The sequence below is a fragment of the Tachypleus tridentatus genome, chromosome 6 (genome assembly GCF_004210375.1).
Source record: "Tachypleus tridentatus isolate NWPU-2018 chromosome 6, ASM421037v1, whole genome shotgun sequence".
In the NCBI taxonomy this organism is placed as follows: Eukaryota; Metazoa; Arthropoda; class Merostomata; order Xiphosura; family Limulidae; genus Tachypleus; species Tachypleus tridentatus.
The window spans coordinates 10,591,253-10,615,048 of NC_134830.1; the positions used below are offsets into that span (position 1 = coordinate 10,591,253).

The window sequence follows — 23,796 nt, forward strand, 5'->3', positions numbered from 1 at the left end:
CTTGTAATTATAATTTTTCTGGCTTTATAACTATGTGACAAGAGGCATTACAAATTCATCCAAACCAGTCTGTGTTTCCTATTGGAATAAAGCTTAAACTGGCAGTGAAATAGGCTGATTTCTGTACAGAAAACAATGTTATTTGATATGTTGTTTGATAAAATAAAACTGTGGCTTTCTATTGGTTATAAATAATATAGTGTTAAATGTAACAGAGAACAACTGAAAAAACGTCTCAAGTTTGCGTGGGAAGAATGGTCTGATTTTTTATTTCATAGCTGTGTAACCAAACAAGATTGAGAGCTATGAAAATTATGCTTTGAGTGAATGATGATAAATTTACATTAAATTTTTACATACTGGAGAGGATAGTAAATGAATTTGAGAAGGGGAAATTCCTAGAGAAAGTCGTCATACAAGGAGAGATTCAGGATGTTTTCAATATTGGCTTATAAAATTAAGAACGTAAACTTGTATACTATTAAACTAGTGATTATTAGCTACAATATTATGCTATAGTAAGTGTTAGTGTGGAAAAAGTAGTTTAATTTCAGTTTGAATGTATGTCACAAAATACCTTGTGACATGTATAGTAAAAATATTATATATATATATTTGAGTTGAATGGAAATGTTAAATTTTAAAAAAATAATTGAATGTGTAGTAAATACAGTAATAATTAGAAAACCTAATATTTAAAATTTAAGTGAAATACTTTTCAGCAAATGTTTATCTTGTCCCTGATTTTATATTTTTGAATTACATATTTTTATTGTCTTATAGTTTAAATAAGTCGTGTCAGATAGGATGCAGAAAAACTGTATCAGCCTTTTTCTCTCTTTAGTATAAAATGACCACTCATAACAGATAGAGTTTGAGACTGATCAACTGTGTGAACTATGGACAAAGTTCACATTAACCATCAAACCACTTTTACTTTCAGTGCTACATTGTTGTTTCACAGTATGTTCCAATGACTTCATGGTTATATTTCACAGGAAGTGTTTGTTCATAACTGTATTTATTTGGTGTGCTCAGTCTTCAGTTTCTCTAATGCTATTTTAATAATGTTGATATTTATTTTTTGATTACATTACCCTGTTCCAAAAATATGGCTGCCAGTAAAAAATTCATTTATAAGACATGTGCCTCATGAAATTACCATTTTTGTCAGACATATTTTGTTGTTTTTCATGTACACTAAAATATTTAGGCTGTTACATCATTCTTTAATGTATATAATATAAAAACATAGCCACAACTTGCACAGACTGGCTCCATGTTTTTGCAAAATAGATTTCCAAATTGTAGAATGAACTGGCATATGCATAATTGTGTGAAGTGTATATCAAAATTCAGTATTTAAATGAAGATAGTAGTTCTAATGTTTTAAAATTAATTTAGTGTAAGCTGCAGAGAAATATGAAAAAATGTTCCAACTTTTATTTTTGTGTAGCTCCAAGGAGTCTCGCCTGCATATAAAGCATTTGTCAATTTCTTTTAGAATTTTCTGCCTGTCACAAGATATATTTATTAAGAAACAATGATTCCATGAAAATATAATTATCTGTGTCCTTTTTATCAAGTTCAGAAGACTTGAGATAAAACCAGTTATTCCATGTGTCATCTTGTACAATATTATTATAAGTACTGTTTATGTATTGTATATAACATACTTTTCACTGTATAATAAGTATGTATGCATATGAGAGTTCATATAATTTATGAATATTTGTTTCTAAAATTATGTTTAAACATTGTGCACAATAATGCATACATTTCAGATATAAGCAGTACATGTATATCTGTGTACATGAATTATTTCATAAGTTTACAAATTTTTTTCTTTCTCATAGTGGAATTAATTAACTGCATGAATCTTAATAAAGAAATTATAAATGTACTTGCATCTAATTTTGGCCTCAAGAACAAAAGTGACAATGAATTATAAATAAGGCTTTTGTACAAGGTTTGTGGTGGCTAAGACTGGTCACTATAATGACAAGCCTGTTTTCCTCAATTTACTAATATCTTGCTTATTGATCTGTTGTAAAATCCATTCAGACACATGCTATTAAAAGTAAAAATCCATAAACAATGATTTAGGTAAGTTTGTGTTGTATATTGAGTGGACCCTTAATATATATGGGTTCTACTAGTAATACTTTTTATGAAGAAAATCTGGTATTATATATTCTGTAAATTGTTCTGAGGTGTCAATGATAAAAAACTATTTTCACAAGATAAGCTATTTTTGTAGTTTTGATTTTCTCATACTGATTGGTGAGATGGTTAAAAAGTGCTTCGACTCTGTAATGCTGTATGAGCCTTGTTGAAATATGTGCACCTTCTCTGCTACACATTGACCTTTTCATGACTGGTCACAAGTCAAAGGCCATGTCATTGCATTTGTTGAGTTGCATTCAAAATTTTATTTAACTACCATTTTATGAATTTATGTCAGTAAGTTTGGAATAAACTTGTAGATTACAATTTGAATTTTAGTACTATATATGAATTAATTTTTTAATTTAAAAATAAATATTAAAAGAACACATCTATATATAGATTTTAGTGTGTTTATCACATGGTATGTTCAATGCAGCACTATATATATAATATAGTGGTTCAATGCAGCACTATAAATATAATATAGTGTTATGAGACTTAAACTACATAGACTAATCATTTTTATTTTTGTGTTATAAATAGTAGCCATTCTAACATGAATAAAAGCATAATTAACATTTCATAATTTTTTATGAATGTTATGATGCTGGTCAAGTGACAGACCCCACACTAAATATAAAGTCTTACTGAAAACAAATGTTTGAAATGTATTTAAGGAAATTTTATAGATTACACAAATAATATTTGAGATTTTTTGGGATGAAGAATAGTTTTTAAAGCATGAGATGAAATCACTTTACTCTCAGACTGGTAAGAAGCAGACAATATTTCACAAACAAATCTTTATTAAAAATATTTTATTACAATTTTTTTTTTTTTTTACAAAATACTTGTAATCTGTAATAAAAGTGTACTAAGTTTTCTGAAGATACACTTGCTGTATCAAAAGTTGCGGTGCAAATCCTTAACATGTGAACTGTGTAGAGAAACTTGTATATTAGATCAGGCCTGTAGAAAAAAGATTAATGTTAGTTTATTCTTAACAGTTATGTTTGTGTGTGTATAATCTTCATTGTTTTTTTGCAAGGACTACTAGAATTAAAACCTTTCCTGATTACCTGATGATACAACTTAAAAAGTTCACCTTAGCTGATGATTGGGTTCCAAAGAAGTTAGGTAAGCATTCTTTATTAATAAATATTTTAGTTTTGTGAACTACTATTGTTATTATAGTGCTTTTTAGTTTAAAAGTTAACTTCTCTTTTTTTCTCTAGTTTAAAAGGTTGGAAGTTAGCACTACTAAAACAGGTTTTTAACGTTTAAATTTTGCCCCCCAGAGCTAATCAGGTTAAATGGAGATCAGGCAACTTCTTGTCTGATTCTTTTGCAGTGATAGTAGCTGTTTTTTAATTATTACACCAAATTGTTCTTTTTGGCAACTCGGGTAGTAGATGCAGTATATGATTTTTTAATGTCCATTGGTCAACTCACCTTATAGGCACCAATCACATATTACTTGTGTGAGATTCTTGAAAGGTTATGGCCATATTTAAAACAGTGTTAGCACTTGGGAGAACAGATTTCAAGCATATTATATTATATTATATTTTACATAGATTTGCATCTATATAAGTTTTAAAGGGATTTATGTGGACTTTTTATACATATGATAACAGAATTAGTTTCAGTTGAACTTAAACATTGTTTTTATAGTGTTTTGTAATTTTCTTCATCAGAACCCATAAAATTCTCAATTTTTATTACTGGTTAAAGGTTTGTGTCTTTTTATGTAGTTTTTTATTTTCTATGAACTCAAGTTTGTGTGCAGCTCTAAGGCTAAGTTTCATTTTTATTTGTGTGTCATTTGACTTTCATATGTAATTCAGTTAAGTAATTCTTTGAAATACCAGTGAAAAAATTATGTTTAAGTTGCTTAATAGGATAGTGGAGCACTGATTTGTATTTTAAATATTAATTACCATTGTTGTAATGAAATGTATTAATTTTTCAAAAACTAAAAAGAGGGTTAATTTTATTGTGCTACATTTTAACTTGGGGGTCTTTCTTTTATATGTCAGATACGTTACAGGAGGAAGAATACACGCTATCATGAGCATACTGTTCAATAAGTCTTCAAATTAAGTGTCTTGCGTGAGTGTTGCTATGTTTTGTATAAGTATATTCCCAACATAAATCAGTACAAGCTTAGTTCTGCATAAAAACATGATGTCAGGAGTGGGGTGTGACATGTCTGTAAAAGGTGACTATTCTTGTTTCAGGAAAAGTTTTGCTGATCAAAGTCAGTAGAGAGAGGAAGTGTAGGTGATAATGAGGGAGAAACCAGGTCAACACCCATGTTTTGTTTGAACTGTATTGGTCTCTAGAGTAGATACCCTTACTCTCTGTCTTTCCTGTCAGACCTTGGGTGTGTTAGTTAACAGTCAGGCTGTTGTGAAGAAAATGGATAAAAGGGCAGATAACTGCAGACCATTTTTGAGTTCACACTGACCTCGGAGGAAACCGAGACTATGGTCAACTTTCTGACCCAAATTTGTCCAAGTCAGTAGGTGGTAGGGATTGTGTTATGGGCTTAATACCTCTGAACACGGGTAGCTCAATCCTATGTTTCAGTTTTAGCCTTTCCCCTTGTTCAAATGAATAAACCAGGATGAAGTTTTATTTTGTATTGAAAGTAATACTGCTTTAACTTGCACTCTTCACCAAGTTCTTCTGACTAATTGAAATCCACTTGATCATGAATTTGTAATCATAACTTTACATTTTTAAATTAACTACTTATTTCTGCTGACTATCTTCAATTACTTAACCAGGTAGTGATGTTTCTAGTATTCATTTTGTGGTTTTATTTTGTTTTATAATGTTTAGTTGTATGTGTAGTTGGGCAAGTGATACTTAGGTAGAGTAAGTTAGTTTGATTTAATTAGCTCTGAGGACATTAATACAGTTTAATCTGGCCTTTTTTCTCTGTCTCTTTCTACCAAATTTAAACTTAATCTTATGAAAGTTTACAAAATTTTTCTTTTAATCTATAGTTGTCGTGTTTGGAACATCATAATTCTCAGAAAGTTTCAAACTTTTCACTTTTCTCAGGGACTAATTGGCTGAAGTGAAGATTGGTTGCTATCTTCTCTTGCAAGAATAACTTTGTGTTTTTTAATTATCATTATTAGTTATTTTTATTGGTAAATTAAATTCACTTTCAGCAACAGCTTGTCTAAGATCTTCCATGTCCATTGACTAGCTGATCTAACAGGCACCAATAACTATTTTCTTCTTTCATAAAGTCCAGAATTAATTGTTATATTCAAAACAGTCTTGAGATGTGAAAGAATAGGTTTTCAGTAGATTGTTTGCAGATTTTCTACAGATATGCCTAGAATGTTCAGCAGATTATTACAGAGGTTCTGTTAGATTTTAAACAGGATTTTAACACAAGTTTTTCTATAGCATATTAGTTTAACTTACAGCAAGAACTCCAAAGCTTTGACACTAGAATTGTTTGTGTAACTTTGAATATGTATTATTTATTTTATCTTGTTCTAATGGAAATTAAAATTCTACTGTAAGCTTTCCTTAGTTTTGCTTAAGGTGTCAGTACTCCTACATAAGGTTTTTGTCAGTGAATTATGGTTTCTTATTATCATTGTACACAAACAGGCTCTGAAATTATGATTATATTTTCTCTGTTTCTTATTTATTGAAAGTAATTTTATTGTTAATGAAACTCAAGGTAACAATTTAGATTTTACCACTTTGAGTATACCATTACTTTATTTAGGTGGACTGAAATTAGGAAAATGCTACTTATTGTTGTTTTTCTTTTGTTCTTTAATTCTATTTCACAATTTAGTTTGCAGTGATGCAAGCACATGGCTATCTTGAGCTTTTTAGTTCTAATAAAAACTGCTAGCTACTATTTATTCTACACTTTTCATTTAAAGTACATGGGAATATCATAACTTTCTTGTATTCTGGTAATGTATGGCATTGTATTGTGTTATTTGTGTATTGTTTACGTTAGAGACAATACATTTTCTTCCTGTGTGAAATCTGTCTAATTTTTCAGGCCTGGACTTCTCTGCCATTCCAAAATTCTCAAGCTACCCTACCAAATTTCATAGATTTTTTGAAGATTTTTGTTTAGTGTTTCTTACAATTAGACATACATTTGAACAATATAGTGAACATGTGTGTTTTGAAAATGACAAAATCTGCTGCAATTACTGAGGGAAAGCAGGGAGAACTGAGTCATATCACATTAGTGCCAGTTAGCTTTGTCACAATCCAATTATTAAACAAAAGTCTGAGTAAATAGTCCAAGGCAATGTCTGTTACACAAAATAACCAATAGTTTCCTTTGCTTATCCATATCTAACTTGCACAACATACATAACTGAAATAAAGCGTTAGTATTATATTTTATTACCATTAAATATTTTAATAAAATAGCTTTGTCAGGATGCTTGTCAACTGCAGCAGCTTTTCTCATTCTCAATGAATGTCAAGGTTTCCAAAACTGATTTGAACATTTAATTAATTTCATGTACAGGCAGTTGTGCTTTTGACTACTGGTTTTGGCATGACTAATTTGATTTGGTCTTTCCTGGCTGTTGCCTTATTTTGAACTCTAGATTTTAGAAACTTATTTGTTATGATTGATGATGTTGTCTTTTAAGAATTCTACCTCACAGTCACCATCTTCATCAAATTCTGATAGCACTTTGCCCACATAATAAACTGGTTTACCACTTTTCTATGCTTCCATTTCATCCAACACATAGCTGTGAATCTTAATGTTGTTATAATGAACATTTATTAACTGTAAGCTTGCTGTTTGTTCTGTATCACGTATCACTGTTATCTAGTGTATTATCACTATCCACAAAAGGGGTATTGTCTTTGTCATCATCAGAGGATGAACTGTCTTTCCTTGGCTTTATTGTCAACTATCTCCTAAGGTTCATAGACGAGCATTGTCTTTCTTTTTTTGCTGCTCTAGACTGAAATTCATCTTTCATACATTTCATTTCTGGTATTGGTGAAACTATAATTATCTTTCCCATTTTGTGTCCCCAGTTTGATAAAGAAGTACTCTGAACAACCTGCAAAATTTCCCAATACGTGAAATACTACTGAAACAGTTTTGGATTTTCATTTGTGAAATATAGTTCAAACTGTTAAATAAATAGCAACAAATTACTTTTGGCAATTCCATAGTTGTTCAGATGTAATGAATGCAGCAGAGCCTGAAGGGGGATCTGACTGTATAAATGATGGCATTTGTTCATGTACTTCATCATTGTAAGGATCTGCACAGCTGGAACTTGGGTCTGACCATGCAGATGAGAAGGCTTGTGTATGAACTTCATCACTGTTGGGATCAAGTAGATCTATTTCACTGGGACCTGGTGATAACTGATCATCACATTCATTGGTAAAAATATAACAGCAGCTGTCACAAATGGACCTGGTTCTGCCACATATTGAGTAAAGTTACTGGAACACTGATCAGTATTAAATGATGTGAGGAAATCATCATGAGAAAAGACATGCCTCTCATATAGTCAAATCCCAGAAGCTTTGAAGCTACCAGTAATATTGGCTGGAGTAGCAGCTTTTATCCATGCAGCACCAATTGGCTGTTCCATTTGATATATTGTAGTGCATTTGCTAGGGTTTCTTGTCATCCAGCTACTTGCATAAGCATTAAAATAGGTCTTCATCAGACCAATCTAGTGGCTGGATTTTATGACCTGTGTGTGTGTGTGTGTGTGTGTGTGTGTGTGTGTGTGTGTGTGTGTGTGTGAGAGAGAGAGAGAGAGAGAGATAATATGTACTCCATAGTCTTTTCCATACTCCAGAGCACCAACAGACAGATAGCTCTCATGAGTATTGTTGACTGCTTTGTGTAACAAAAGTTTACATGACCTTTATGAATAGGTCACTGTTCATCCAACCAGACTCAGACATCAATCCTAAGGGATCTTCAGGAGCTACAGTGAGGAAATTGTCTTTGAAGTTTGCTTGTTTGTTTTTGTTTTTTACAAGGGAATATCAAAACTGGGAGCTTTGGTGTTCCAGCTGCAGAGGCAATAACACAAGCTGTCACAAATTCACCTCATTCATGCAACATTACTTGGCCCACTTGCTTCTGGCCTTTACTTCTTACAACCTTTGGAATCTTCTACACTGTAGTAAATCCAGATTCCTCCAAATTATCAACAATGTTCTTATTATATATGTTATTTTTTACAAAAGATTGAAGAACTCGTTTACTGCATGTCTGCTGAAAACAAGATCACACTTGAATGATGTTGCCTCAGGAGAACAGATTGAGAGAGTTGAACGTTGGTGCATAGAGCAAATAAACGAATACTTTCTGGCCATCTTTGTCTCATTCCAGTTTGTTGGTATTTTAAATTTTTTTCTTCAGATCTAGTTCATTAGCTAGTTATCTCACTTTGGTAGGAATAAGATGATGAAACAACTTTGATGCAGTTGTTAGGTATTTTGCAGTGTTCTTTCTTCATTTTAATTGAACACTTGACTTTGAATGTAATTAAGTTTTCATTGAAACAGTTATCCTAAACATACAATTACTACATTTCTTGAATAGATGACCTAGAGGCCCACACAGTCATGTTGTCTTTTTTAATTGGTCAATAAATCTGAGAATTAGAGCAGGTGTTTTAGTTATTCTTTCCCTCCCCTAAAAAGAATTTTTTTTTTTAAAGTATTATCAACCATCAGTGTAGAAGTTTCAAAAACATTTGATTTTATTCACCTTAATATGTGTATTTTGGAATTATTGTTAATAGACTATTTATGTAAATGTTTTTTGTTTGAATTTTATGTTACATAAACTTAATAGAATATAAACACTTCAGGATCATAAATAAATCAGTGCCAGTACATTTCACATTTAAAATTGTTCTCAATTTTGTATCTATTTTAAGTTGTTACAGAAATAACTCAGTTACACATTGTAACTTTATCCATAGAAATTATCATAAATGTATCTGTTTTTTACAATCTTAAACATTATGTTGTTTCCATGCTAAAATTAAAACCAGACTGCAGATGTTACTTTTTTCCATATTCCTCTTACTTTATCTGTTGCAGATTTCAAATCTGTTTGTTTAAAAATAACATTTCAGAAGTATCTTTTGTCTGGTATAAGAAATTGCCAGTGAGACTTTTTTTTTAAGTGTTAGAAGTCATCAGCTTGGTTTGACACAATGAAAAATAAAAATCTATGTAAATTTCTCTTTATGTGCAGTGCAGAAAAAAAAAACATTTAATATTACTCTGCTTAAACTCTCAATATCTTACAAAGCAATGGAACTAGTAGTCATAATGTTGGGGAAAAGTACTCCATTGTATAATTCAAATCAAAAGTAAAAATTTCTGATACTACCTTCTGTCCAATTGCGGTACTCAGTAGATAGATCTGAGATGTGTTTTTACACATTTTTGATTTGGAATTCAAAATTGATTTAATTAAAAGGAACATGAAAAACAGAAAAACATAAGACGAATTACCATGGTTATCAGCCCATGAAGAATGTAATGATGGATTTATGGTGGTAAGAATTGATTTTTCATAAAGACAACACTAATTTTGATAAAAAGAAAATAATATTTGAAAATTGTAATTCCAATACAATACCTCACTTCACCTCACAAAAAGCTTTCCCTGCTTGTAACTGCCCTGGTCAGCACCAGCCTTGCTACTTGCATTTATTATTGCATAAAAACAACCCTCCACCAATAGGAATGTGACACTGTCCCTATTGTAACTAGCACCCTATTTAATCATCAACATATTAATCACTTTACAGTTGACAGTCCTACTTATTAAATGTTTTTGTTCATGGTTTATATTAACCTGTCAACATGTTTTTACTTTAAAATTATTCTCCAGTTAATTCATTATTTTGCATTTTCTTTCTGGTTTTTGTAGAGTTAAGGTTTATTTTTGTCTTCTCTTTCTTTTTATTTTGGGAGTTATGCTCTTGCAGTTTCATGTGGTTACAACTATGACTGCTCTTACTGTGGCAGAAGTACTGACCACATACGAGATTCTCCTTCTGTGACTTGACAGCTCTGATTCATCAGGAGCTGACTAACTGAACATATTTTTAACACACTGAAACACTATTAATAAGCATTCTTCATGTTCTTAAGAGTAAATAATAACTTGGGTCAATCTTGAGTTTCTAATTAGCAAAATTATCATCTACCTACAATACTATCATGATATAATAATGTTTTTGTCTGTATTACATTTTACCTAGATATATCATTGGATGTACCAGACATTCTCGACTTGTCATTTCTACGAGGAAAAGGATTGCTGGAAGGAGAGGAAGAGCTACCGGACCCTAAACCCGATGAACCAGGTTGGCTGGGTTTTTTGTATTTTTTTCAGTGATAATTGCTTTTATATATTTGTTTCTTATGGATACAGATTGACATAAAAAGGGTGATTGTTTATGATGTCGGATATTGAAATGTGTACAATACATATAAGAAGCCCAATGTTTTTCTTAGTTACCAATTTTACACACAAAATACTGTTAGTAAGCTACTTCTAACTTGAGTGTGATGTTTTTCTTTCATGAAACTGTAAGATATTTTCCACAGACATAGCAGAATTTGTTTGGATAATTTGTGGATTTTACTTGAATTGGAGGAAGGTAGCATTTTAAATGATTTTCTAAAAAGTATAAAAAAATTGATGTTTACAGAGTTTGAATTTAAAACATTTCAAAAATCAAAATTTTGTACAATTGTGTTACATCACAAGTATGATTCAAATAAAAAAGATTGGTTTTGACTGTGTGTATGGAATGAGGGTGAAGTGACCAAATGAGTGAGAAGCATCTGAGAGAGAGGTGTCTGACTCTGTTTATTTTGTGCTTAATTGAAGAAATCTTCGAATGTTCTAGCAAATGGAATATGTATCGGTTTTGTCATTCCCAGCTGGGCCAGATGAACTGGGAGTGAAGCAATTATATCAATGAAAAATAACACATATAAACAATTACTTGAAAGTTTAGATAATACAATACACTCATTCACAATTACTTGAAAGCTTAGATAATACAATACACTCATTCACAATTACTTGAAAGTTTAGATAATACAATACGCTCATTCACAATTACTTGAAAGTTTAGATAATACAATACACTCATTCACAATTACTTGAAAGTTTAGATAATACAATACACTCATTCACAATTACTTGAAAGTTTAGATAATACAATACGCTCATTCACAATTACTTGAAAGTTTAGATAATACAATACACTCATTCACAATTACTTGAAAGTTTAGATAATACAATGCACTCATTCACAATTACTTGAAAGTTTAGATAATACAATACACCCATTCACAATTACTTGAAAGATTAGATAATACAATACTTGAAAGTTTAGATAATACAATACTCATTCTATGAAGTTATCAAACATGCCTTGAAAGTTTTTTACTCATTAACTTTTTCCAGTAATTTTAATTTTACAACGTAATTTTAGTTTTACAACGTAAATCTATTGTACTAAGTTAATTACATGGTGATAATAAAATATTAAGATAATGGACAAATTCAGCATCCTCAAATTATCCCAAATCACTTTAGACTTCAGTTTCTTCTAATAACAGCCAATTATTTGTTAAATTTTTTATTGTATCTGTGACACAAACTCAAAATTTGCTAATTGAAAAAGTAATGTTTTGGTAATATGCATTTTTTTCACACCACATCAAATTTGATACTCAGGAAATTTCTGTCTGTTGTAAGTCATCATTATCTCGTTCCAAAATTCTCTAGCATATGATACAAAACATCTAAATTTAAATATCGAAAACATAACCCTAACACTGCCTTCTCCTTAAATTGTGATATCTGTTGAATAATTCCAAAAAATAAATAAGTTATTTATCTTAAAAATTCTTGACTTGCAAATGACTAATTTACTTAAACTGTTAATATTTATGAATCTCAACATTAAGTTTATTGAGTAACAATCTGGTATATTAAAGACAAAGTAGAATTTTAAGTTCAAACAATAATGCTGTATTTCTTTTTTTACTGACTTGTAGACACCAAATTGCTCTGTCATCGTTACTTTGTTTCATAGTTTTTTTTTGTTTTTTTTCTGTGGCTTTTGACCTCTTGTCTTTTTTCATTTGTCACTTGGTCTCTTGTCTCTGGAGGGAGCTGTCTATTTCTCTCTGGGTAGATGGTTTAACATGGTCGCTAGTGACTCTGATCCTGGTATACTCTGAATGTGGTTTCGACAGGTAACTGAGACTCTCCAGCAGGTGACTTATCTCTGTCAAAGTCTTTGCTGAAACTAAGCAGTTGATCATTCTCCTGTTGATATGCCTCTAAAGCTGATCATGACTTTCATATTGGAATGCATATTCTTTCAAACTCTACGTTGCTGCCATCTAGATTAGCTGTCTTTATTACCATGTGTGCCTGTCTTTTTTGCAGTTTGAAAAGTTGAATTTCATGTGGTGTAATTGTTATATAGTGCATAGGGATTTCCTTGCCACAGATTGTGAAGATACTTGAAACTAGTCCAACCTCACATATGTATATCCATGTGAAATCAGTTCCCATTATGCTATCTTTCTTGGTTTCAATTTCCTGTACATTAAATATTGTAGAGAAGTTTCCCATGGTGAGAGTTACTTCCAACTTTTTTCATTCTGGAACAACATAACCATTTGCTGTTTGCATCAGTCCATCTTGCTTTACCAGGGTTAGTAATTTCCCATCTTCCATTACCAAATAAGGTCACACAATTGTAGTTGTAGAACCAATGTTCAACAAATTGCAGGACTTCCTATCAGTCAACCTGTTGAGTTTATAGCCTGATTTGTATAAGTAATACACGTCTTGTTTCTAAGGGGACAGATGGGGTAGTATCATCTTCAAGATACCACATCCTTGATTTAACATCAGAGACTGTGTTATCACGTTCTTTAACGTATTACCCATCTTGTTCACACTTGCAGCATTTTCCTTTTGTTAACTGACATATTATTTGGCATATATAATTTAAATAGTTCCTTTTCAGTATCATAATTTGTAATACGGATAGAAATTAGTGGCGTTTTGCTAGATTCATGCCAATTAAGTTTAATGTTGGCTTAGTAAAACTAGCAGTTTAGAGTTGCAATAAGTTACTGACAATTTTAGTATGCCAAACTTTTCAGCTATTGGAGTCACTTACTGGCCATATCTTGTTACAAGGTTTGACTAAAACTTCCAGTTCATTAAGTTGGTAAGGTTAATCTTGAATAAAAAATCTGCTTTAAATATAATAAAACTTATTTAAAAAAAAAACATTTCTGGCATTTAAACAGATGTTCTGGTGGATTCAAAGAAATTCTTATTAAAATTATCATCAAACAAGTAAGGCAGGTGTTCTGTTAGGCCTGCATATTTAAATACTGTAATTGTATAGAGGCAGGCTATTAGATTTCTGAGTCTGTTCTGCCTAGCTACCACAAAAATATATTTTAACTTCAAGTTATGTTATAAAAACTTCATCATCTTCTCCTTTCAGCCAGCTGGTTTAGTAGTATTTGTTTTGAATACAATATCTCTTTCCTTCAAGACCACAAGAGATTAGTTGTTCTAGGGCAGTTGCCCTTACGGTTGACCACAGACTATAGCCCTGTGTTTAGAGGTTTTGCATAGCTGCATAGCACCTACTAGTACTGTGTACTTATTTTTGTAAATAGGAAATATCTTTATAAAGTTGAAAAACATGACTAATGATTCATTGATTATCATGTTTTATCACAAAATTGATTGTGTATGAAATACAAAAACATGAAATATTTGAGTTTCTCAGAAGTATGGAGCTAACAGTCACTTTTGTGCTTCGAGGCTAAAAGAAAAGTTTAAAGTACATAAATGTTAATTTTAGGTCTTTCAATATTGACTGTTGGGTTTGTGACCAAACTTAAGTAAACATCAATTTCCATTCTTTCACTCATAAAATGTTTTGTTGTCTTCATGAAATTTAGCAAGCTTTCTGTAAATGTTACAAGTCTTTTGTACACAAAAAATCAGAATTCTTAGTTATGTATTTGTGAATATGTGGTGATAGTGTGATGACTGCTGGAAGTGACTTTCATGTTAATATTAAATATATTTTTCTTCATTAAAAAATTGTCAAATTTCATTTGCATAATCTCCAAAACCTCCAAGATAAATGTTAAACTTTTTTCAATGAAACTTCATATTTTGTCTGTTACTTTTTCTATATGCATTCAGTCAATTTTACAGATTTCCTACACATTTTAAACAAAATATGAAATGTATTTAACCCACCTTTTTTATTTCTAGGATGTCTGTAGATTGTAACATGGAATTACAATTGTTTATCCTAAATATTTAAAACTTTACATTTTATACATTTTTTTATAATTAGTTTTATTGTTTTGTTATACTTTGACTTGTATCTAACTAATAACCTAACCATGCAAGTTGTAAATCACACATTGCTTGTGTTACTGTAATGAATAAATTTAATACATAAGCTGATTCTGTACATACCTTGTGAAGAATCATTACTGTTATCATTATGTTACCTAATCTAACCTAATAGGTTTTTAATTTTTACATTTGAGTTCTTTTTTATGTTGGTTGCTAATGACATTCAAGACTACTTTTTTATATTAATTGTACCAGTACACTAAATAATTTTTACTTGCCTAAATAATGCATCTAAAATTGCAGAATAACATGCACAAAACAAATAATGTTCTGTAACTATTATAATCTATCTGACTTTATACTTCTTTATACAAAAGAACCATTAAATCTTACCTTACACTTGTGCTCTGTAGGCCACAAGAAGAACTTTAAAACTGAAGACAAAATAGACAGTGGTCTGTACAGAAAATAATATCATGTAACATGCCATTTGATAAAATAAAATTAGGCTTTTTGTTGGTTATTAGTAGTTTGTGTAAAAGAAACTGGCTGGTGAGCATAGCACATATGCCTGATTTACTAGTTTATGATTGTCAATAAATATGATTGAAGGCTATAAAATTATGCTTTGTCCTGGTACTAACTATATTGTAATGAATAATTTATGCTGGATTTTTAACTTCTCAGAGATGTGGTAACTAAATTAGAGGGAACACTAATAGAACATGTTTCACAATTCTTGTACTAAGGGAGACTGAAGATTTTAAAAATATTTCCTTATAAAATCAAAAACTTAAAGTTTATGTTACATTGTGAGTTTTAACATTATTATGGCTTGAAAACTATTTATTGATAAAGAAATATAAAATGTGCAGTTTTCTAATACAGTGTATTCATAATTGTGGGAATTTTATTCCATCTTTAGTCAAAATTTAACATTGTAGTTAGATCTTACATGTATAGAGTTACATAATTTTGAAATATGATTTTTTTTTTTTTATTGTTACAAGAGTTTGATCATGCAGTTTTGACTCAACTTTCTGACATGGGATTTCCACAAGAAGCCTGCAAGAAAGCACTGTTTAACACAGAAAATAAAGGCATAGAAGCAGCAATGAACTGGATAATGGAACACATGAATGATCCAGGTACTCTATTAAATATTGTAGTAAAATGTTGAGTGTTTCCTTTGTGTAATGCCAGAATCTGATGATCAGGAACTGGTTTTTCTGAGAGGTTACATAAATTGTGTATGCACTTCATAAATTTCTTTATTGTAAATTGTTGTGTATTCTATGTATAGTATAGATATCAAATGTTAAAAGTCCTATAGTCAGAGTATTTTTGAAAAGTGGACCTTTGAAAGCAAATATTCTAAACTTTTTTGTTAGCATGCTATTGCTTTTCTTTGTAAATTAATTGTTTCTCATAAAATTAACATTGGAGTTCTTTTAGGTTACCTTGTAAGAATTTTCTAAGAGAAAAATATTAATGTCAGTCTGTTTGTATATGGTAGACTTTGCTGATCCTTTCATACCAGTGAGAAGTGTGACAGACAGTACAAAAGATGATTTTGTTCCAAATACAGAGGCATTAGTTACCATAGTTTCAATGGGTTTCTCTCAAGATCAAGCAAAAACAGCACTTAAAGAAACAGTTAAGTATGATTACAGAGTGTTCAGAACATTTTTAACCTTCTACACTAAAGATGTATATAAGATAATTTCTTTCAGGATTTAAGTATTAAAAAAATAAATTTGATTGGTTAAGTGTAATTAGAATTTTAGTATGTGTATTGTGATAAAAGTAGGAATATTGAAATTAATGTAAGAATAAATTTCCTAGTTCGAGGTGCAATACTGAACTTGTATGCCAGTTTGTCCACAGAATAAAACACTGTTGTTTTAAGTGTCCACAGAATAAAACACTGTTGTTTTAATTGTCCACAGAATAAAACACTGTTGTTTTAATTGTCCACAGAATAAAACACTGTTGTTTTAAGTGTCCACAGAATAAAACACTGTTGTTTTAAGTGTCCACAGAATAAAACACTGTTGTTTTAAGTGTCCACAGAATAAAACACTGTTGTTTTAAGTGTCCACAGAATAAAACACTGTTGTTTTAAGTGTCCACAGAATAAAACACTGTTGTTTTAAGTGTCCACAGAATAAAACACTGTTGTTTTAAGTGTCCACAGAATAAAACACTGTTGTTTTAAGTGTCCACAGAATAAAACACTGTTGTTTTAAGTGTCCACAGAATAAGACACTGTTGTTTTAAGTGTCCACAGAATAAGACACTGTTGTTTTAAGTGTCCACAGAATAAGACACTGTTGTTTTAAGTGTCCACAGAATAAGACACTGTTGTTTTAAGTGTCCACAGAATAAGACACTGTTGTTTTAAGTGTCCACAGAATAAGACACTGTTGTTTTAAGTGTCCACAGAATAAGACACTGTTGTTGAACAACTAAAACTTGTCAACAAATGCCTCTCAGTGGCTCAGCAAATAACTTGAACCTTTAAAATCCTAAATGTTGAACAAAGTAAAGAACCAACAATCGCTTGTATAACTTTGTAGTTCACAGCAAAGCAACTTTCAACAAATAACACACAAATGTAGTGGGTGTAGTGTAGTATTGGAAACCTAATTGAATACTTATGAGTAGTTGTTACATGTATTTGTGTCACTCGCACTGATTTACCTATTGAACTCATGACTAAATTAAGTAACTGGGGAAGCAGATGCCTGGCAGCATCTTATACCAACCTTTTTTATTTTTACTGTTGAACTGATAAGTAGTAGGAAGGCTACAGTTTGGCATCACTCCTGTTACTAACCATTTTGTTGATTTTTTATTAAACCACTGCCATCAACTCTTTTCATGTAGGTACCTCAGTTTAAAGAACACTGTGTTCATTGATAAATTTTATGTGCAAGGGTGGGGTCAAAACTTGCATGTCATAGTTTTACAAAGTTACTTTCAAAATTAAACTACTTATATCAATAAACTTGGATTTGTTATCAACATGTATCATTAAACATAGCAACAAAATGTAGTTGATAAAACAAATTTTAACATCATAATAAGAAAAAAATGGCTTAATACTCTCAACTGTGTCACCTGACACTCCTTGCTATGAGTTGTTGAATGTCCATTTTATTTCTTGTATGATGCAAAGTAAACAGTACCTAATGAATTAAATGTCAGATATTAACAAGCTAGAATGTAAAATAAAACTGTCTTCTTGATTTGATATCAGTATATTTACCCAAGAAGCCTTTCCCATCTCTACATTCATTAGAAGCCATTTCCTTGTTTACACCTGCTGGTCATAACCCTCTCACTATGAACAGGTCAAAGGGTACATGTTACAATGCTTTAATTAAACAACTTTATTAATATTGTATATTCCTAAATTTAACCTCACGAGGTAGTTTATAATTCAAATTTAAATATTATATATGTTTTATATTCTCACTTTGAAAGAAAATATTTAAAAACAAATACTAAGTATACTTTTTGTGTCATGTGGCATTTTTTTGTTATTGCTCATTTTATATGTTATTATGCCTCTTGTACAATATCAATAGAGTTTAACAAATTAGAAAAACATATTCCACACATTTGAAAGCTGGAAAATAAAATAAGAAACTCCCACTTGATTTACTGAAAACCAATATTTTTTTGTAAATATACCAGACCAGTCTCACTCTCTACTCCACTTTTTTGAAATTCCCCTTTTTTGCCCTCTTCTCTTGTGTACAATCAATAGAAAGAGCTCATTCCAAGTGACATAAATTTTACAGATGGATATACATTGGTTTGATAGGAAAGCTTGTACTTTTTCTGAATATGGTAAATGCTAGTAGTATAACATCTTATCTCTACTTACACGATAGCTTTTGTTGATTTGTATTTAACATATTATGAAGTTAATTTGTATGTACATGTTATACTTGCTAAGCCTCATCATAAGCCTTGTTTATTCTCTCAAGTGGAAAGGTGAAGATAAATTTTTGTACATTTCAAAGATGCATTTTTGAAAACCAAAAAATTAACAAGTTACACTATAGAACCACTGTCTTTTTAACCTTATTCCCCAGACATTTACCCTAAAGATTTTCATTTTTTCAAGCACTTTGACAACTTCTTGAACAATAAACACTTTCAAAACCAGACAGCTGCAGAAGAAGCTTTCAGAGAGTTCATTGACCATGGAACCTCTTATTTCTACAGCATAGGCATAAACAGCATCGTTACATGTTGGGAAAAGTGTGTTGAAGCAAATGATGCTTACTTTAATTAAAGCATGCTTTACAACACTGGTTTATACTTTCCCAAACTTCACAGTTCAAAAAACAACATTTATTTCTGGACAACCTAATATTTGCAATAGATGCTTCCATGTGCAGTTTCTGTTTGCCAATAGCCTTGAGGCTAACAGCTAATGTTATGTGTGTACAAGTGGCATAGCTCCATTTTAGTATGCAACAACCTTCCACCAATAGATGTGTGACACAGCCTACTAACACAGCTTACTCCCTCCATATTGTAAAACATAATCATTACTTCTTGATTTGGCACCACTTCTCTCTTTCTCTTTATTTCTTTATTTCCTAAAATGCTTCTTTAAGATCTATTAATAAACTGGTATTTCCCATCCCACTTGAGAGAATAAATGAGGCTTATGATAAAGCTTAGCATACGTGACTCACAAGTTTGATTCAAATTTGTAACTTCGTGAATGCTAGAAACCATGTTTCTCTATATATCTTTTATTTATTGTTCTTTATTTCAAGAAAAATAATTAAAATTTAAACACAGATGAATAAATAGTAACATGTATACATGTGTGTTCTTAAGTACTTACACACTGTGAAAACCTATTCCACTCAATTATGACCACCTTCCAAGGGTTAATTATCACCAAAAAACCTACCAAGTTTATTGAATCAAACTGTCCTATATGTAGAGTTATAAACATTTTCTACACTTTTTTTTTTTTTTTACCTTAGACAATTCTTATTACAAACATTATGCTATAAACAAGCTAATAAATCCTCTCGCACTGTATTTTTGGAATTGGAATTATGATAAACTGTACAGAAAGATTATGGTTAATTGCTGCACAAGTGTATTTAGTAGATGATGGTGCAGGTGTCATGTAAGCAATTTGTCTTTTATTAGTTAAAACAAGGTGCACACAGTCAGTGATCATGTGTCTTTGGTGAGAGATGCTTAGCCACAAAAAAGTATCTTGCTCACATCCATTGTTTACAAGTGTTGAAGAGATAGGAGATGAATAATTAGTAGGCTTACTCAAATTATGAAACCTTACACATATGAATTTTAAAATACACTAACACATGATTAACTAAAAAATAAAACATAAATTGCAGTTTAACTGTCTACCAATCTAAAATGTATGATATGAAAAAGTATAGTTAAAAACTAGGGACCCCACTTGTAACAATGAACTAATATTCTTTTCTACCTCATATAGATACAAATCCATACATTACTAATGTCTCTTGGCCTCATTAGGTAAATAGTGTGAAATCAGCTCTTTCTATTGGTTATAAGCATGCCATTCAACTTGAAACAGTTGCATAGCAACTGATCTTCCACATTGAAAGTGAGCATTGCTTATATTTAACCATGGAAAATTCAAGTCTTTTCTCCAACTATTTCTATGAAATTGTGTCTAGACAACTTTTGCATGTAACTTCAGAGTTGAGATTTTTAACCAGTTACAATATATACTGAACTTTTAATTATTCTGTTAAAGGTTTCTTTATAAATGAATGAATAAAACTTGGATAATATCAAATTTTGAATCATAATATACTTTATATATAATAGTAATTTCATTAAAATACATTTATACTGAACTAGTTTCATTACATTTTGAACATAACTCAGTAACATGCACAGAATGGGGTTTAAACATGGTATCATATCCATAAAGTTTCTTTTTATCTTAACATGAAAATCACTTTGCACTCAGAGCAGTCAAACCTGCTTTGAGAGTCAGAATTTCAGCAGTTATTTGTATCACTTTTATAAATTTGCATAAAACTTTGAAATGGCAACATTTTTACCACATTTTTATTATTTGAGTATGGCTTCAATGAGAGAAGGCAATGCTGTTTTGAAAACATAATGTTAAGCCTGTATTCAAACACCTTCAAAAACTGGTTGCTTGGAAAGTGTTAATTACAATACATAATCACACTTGTTAAATCCTCTGATGGTACAGCAGTAAGTCTATGGGTTTACAGTGCTAAAATTAGAGGTTTGATTCCCCTCAGTGGACACAGAGATAGCCCAATGTGGATTTATTATAAAAAAAATACACAAACAAACATACACGTGTTAGAGATATTTATTAATTGAATATTTTTATATGTACTTATCACTGACTTGATACTCTATTTTGTTTTTTATATAGGATAACAATGTTGAAAGAGCCTTAGACTGGATATTTAGTCATAGTGATGAGCTGGAACCAACCCCTATGGAGACAGAACCTGGTAGTTCCTCTGCTGTCCAGTTTCGAGACGGAAGTGAAAGTAAGGTTACGTTTTGTATCAACTCTTATCCTACTACATCTTCTAAAATGGCATTTCATCAAACTGTTTAAAGAACTATAACATGGATTGTTTTAATGTGCATTAGACAAAAATTAAAAGATACACTTTTTTTCATTGTCACTTTATGGTTTAATAATGTACCAATGTTTTCTATACCTTTCTTCTATGCTTAAACTGAATGAAATGCAGAATATTAAGATTTTAAGATATACTAATGCAGTGACATTTAAAATTGTAGATATTCAATAATCTTTTAATGGAATATATAGAAATAGCTTCCATACAAGTTAGACAGTGAAATTAAAAACATAAGAACTACAGATATGATAAATAGCATATTTTTAATGTAGATTAATTCCAAGTAACTTACATTTGAATGTTTAAGAACTGATAAACCATCTACAGCATGACATTAACATAAAAGTAAGAAAGAAACTTTGAATAAGAAAATGTAAAAAGGCCTTGCAAAAATTATGTAATATTAATTTGAAATAACATGACACAATTGGTCCATCTCAACTGTTTGATCGTCGAAAACTTAATAAAAATAAATAAATAAAAAAATCTTAAAATCACCCTTTATTATTTATACACTCATCAAGCTTTTCCTTACACTTATTTAAATTTGCTGCTTCTACAACATCCAAAAACTAACCACCCTGTTGAAAAAATAAAACTGCCTCAGTTGAATATGACTCCAACCTTCCAAAATTTGCATCTCCCTAATCCTGCTGTTATCACTGTTAAATCTGAAAAAATGATGCATCAACACTACAATTCTCTTCATAATCTTAAAAAAAACCACAATCAGATTCCTTCTCTTTTTTTTTTAAACAGCCTTTCCTCATATGACAACCTCACCATCTCAAATACCATACTAGTAATACTTCTCTGAACCCTTTCCAACATTCAATGTTTTTTCTAGGATAAGGAACCCAAGATCGAACACAGTATTCCAAATGTGGTCTAACCAATGACCTATACAATGAAGTTGTAACCTTTTTAAGACTTGTATTCAATATTTCTGTAGATATAACATAAATTCCCATTTGTCCTGCTACTAGTAACAGCATGCTGCTTGAATGGCTTTAGAGACAGGTTGACTGATACACCAAGATCTCTTTCCTTCATATCACTGTTAAGGTTATTCCCATCCACATTATACTTATAATTCAAATTATGATAACCCACATGCATTATGTTGCATTTATTATAATTAAAACCTATCTGCCATTTATTTGTGTAAATCCCTGAATAATTTAATTTTTTTTGTAAATCAGCAGCATCTTCTTCACAACTAGTAACATCCAATATAAGTAATTTATTGACCATTCCTTCATCTGTGTCATTGATGTAAATAACAAATAGTAAAGGTCTTAAGACTAAGCCATGAGATATTCCTTTTGTGACATTAATCTAGTTTGACTGAACTACATTTGTAACAACCCTCTACTTTCTTCTCTCTAGTCACTCTACTATTCAGTTTGCTAACTTATCCTTGCACCTTTAGAGATAATTGTTTTACAGATGTACCAAATCTACACCCTTACCCTCATCTACATAAGCAGTAATCTTTTCAAAGAATGTAAAAAGATTTATAAGGCTAGGGTTTTCCCTTAGTGAAACTGTGTTGGCTATCCAATAAAATTCTAAACTTCATTAAATGAGTTTACAAAACATTTTTAACAGAATTTTTATCACCACCTTTGAAAAGAAGAGTTGCATTAGCTAACCTCCAATCATCTGGTACCTGTCCACTGTTCAAGAACTGAGAAAAAAAAATAGTAGTGAGTGGCTCACATATCCAATCTTGAACCTTCTTCAAAATCCTTGAAAAAATACTATTGTTCTGTATTGTTATTCACTATTGTTTTTAACCTCGTAATTTGTTCTTGTTTTCATTTATTAACTGTTTAAAATGTGATATAATCTTTAAATCTTCATCAGTAAAAACTGAAGAAAAAGTAAAATTTAATAAGCTAGTCATCTCATAATCATCAAATACTAGACTTCCTTCACCATCCCTCAAGGGTCCTGCCCACATTTTGTTTACTCTTAATGTATTTATAGAAATCCTTATTGTTATTTTTCAGCCAACTTTTCCTTGTAAGATGTTTTGTTCTTATTTCCTGTTTCACAAACTTTCATAATCTTCTAAACCTTGTGTCATACCAGTTAATTTTAATTTCATAAACTTTTTATGGTTTTATTTAATATCATCAAACTCTTTATGAGCCAACTTGTTTATTTTATTTGCAGCTACTCTTTTTCTTTCTGTGAGAAATATATAGTTTTTAAATATTGAAAATTTCTGTTCAAAACTTTCCCACATTTGCTCAGTGTATCTAAATGACTCAGTTACCCAATCTGCAATCCACGACAGATAATTTTTGTTGCATCCCTTCAAAATATTTGAAATTTTGAATTAAATTATCATTATTCATGATTTTCAAATATTGCAAAACATCAAACCAAATAGAGCAGTGATTACTTACACCTAGGTGTTCACCAATTTCCACCCTCTCTCCCATATTAAAGTTAACAATAAGTACAAATTAGCATTACTTCTACTAGATTTCT

The 23,796-nt window shown here is 30.7% G+C and overlaps 1 protein-coding gene across 2 annotated transcripts in view; it reads left to right on the top strand.

Moving 5' to 3' along the window:
- Usp5 (ubiquitin specific protease 5) overlaps positions 1-23,796 on the top strand; it is a 113,718-nt gene that overhangs the window by 81,819 nt on the left and 8,103 nt on the right. For both annotated transcript variants that reach the window (XM_076503292.1, XM_076503293.1), the window contains 5 exons: positions 3,218-3,306; positions 10,449-10,553; positions 15,631-15,768; positions 16,137-16,276; positions 21,075-21,195. In XM_076503292.1, the coding sequence (XP_076359407.1) occupies positions 3,218-3,306; positions 10,449-10,553; positions 15,631-15,768; positions 16,137-16,276; positions 21,075-21,195 (593 nt within the window). The remainder of the gene's footprint in view (positions 1-3,217; positions 3,307-10,448; positions 10,554-15,630; positions 15,769-16,136; positions 16,277-21,074; positions 21,196-23,796) is intronic.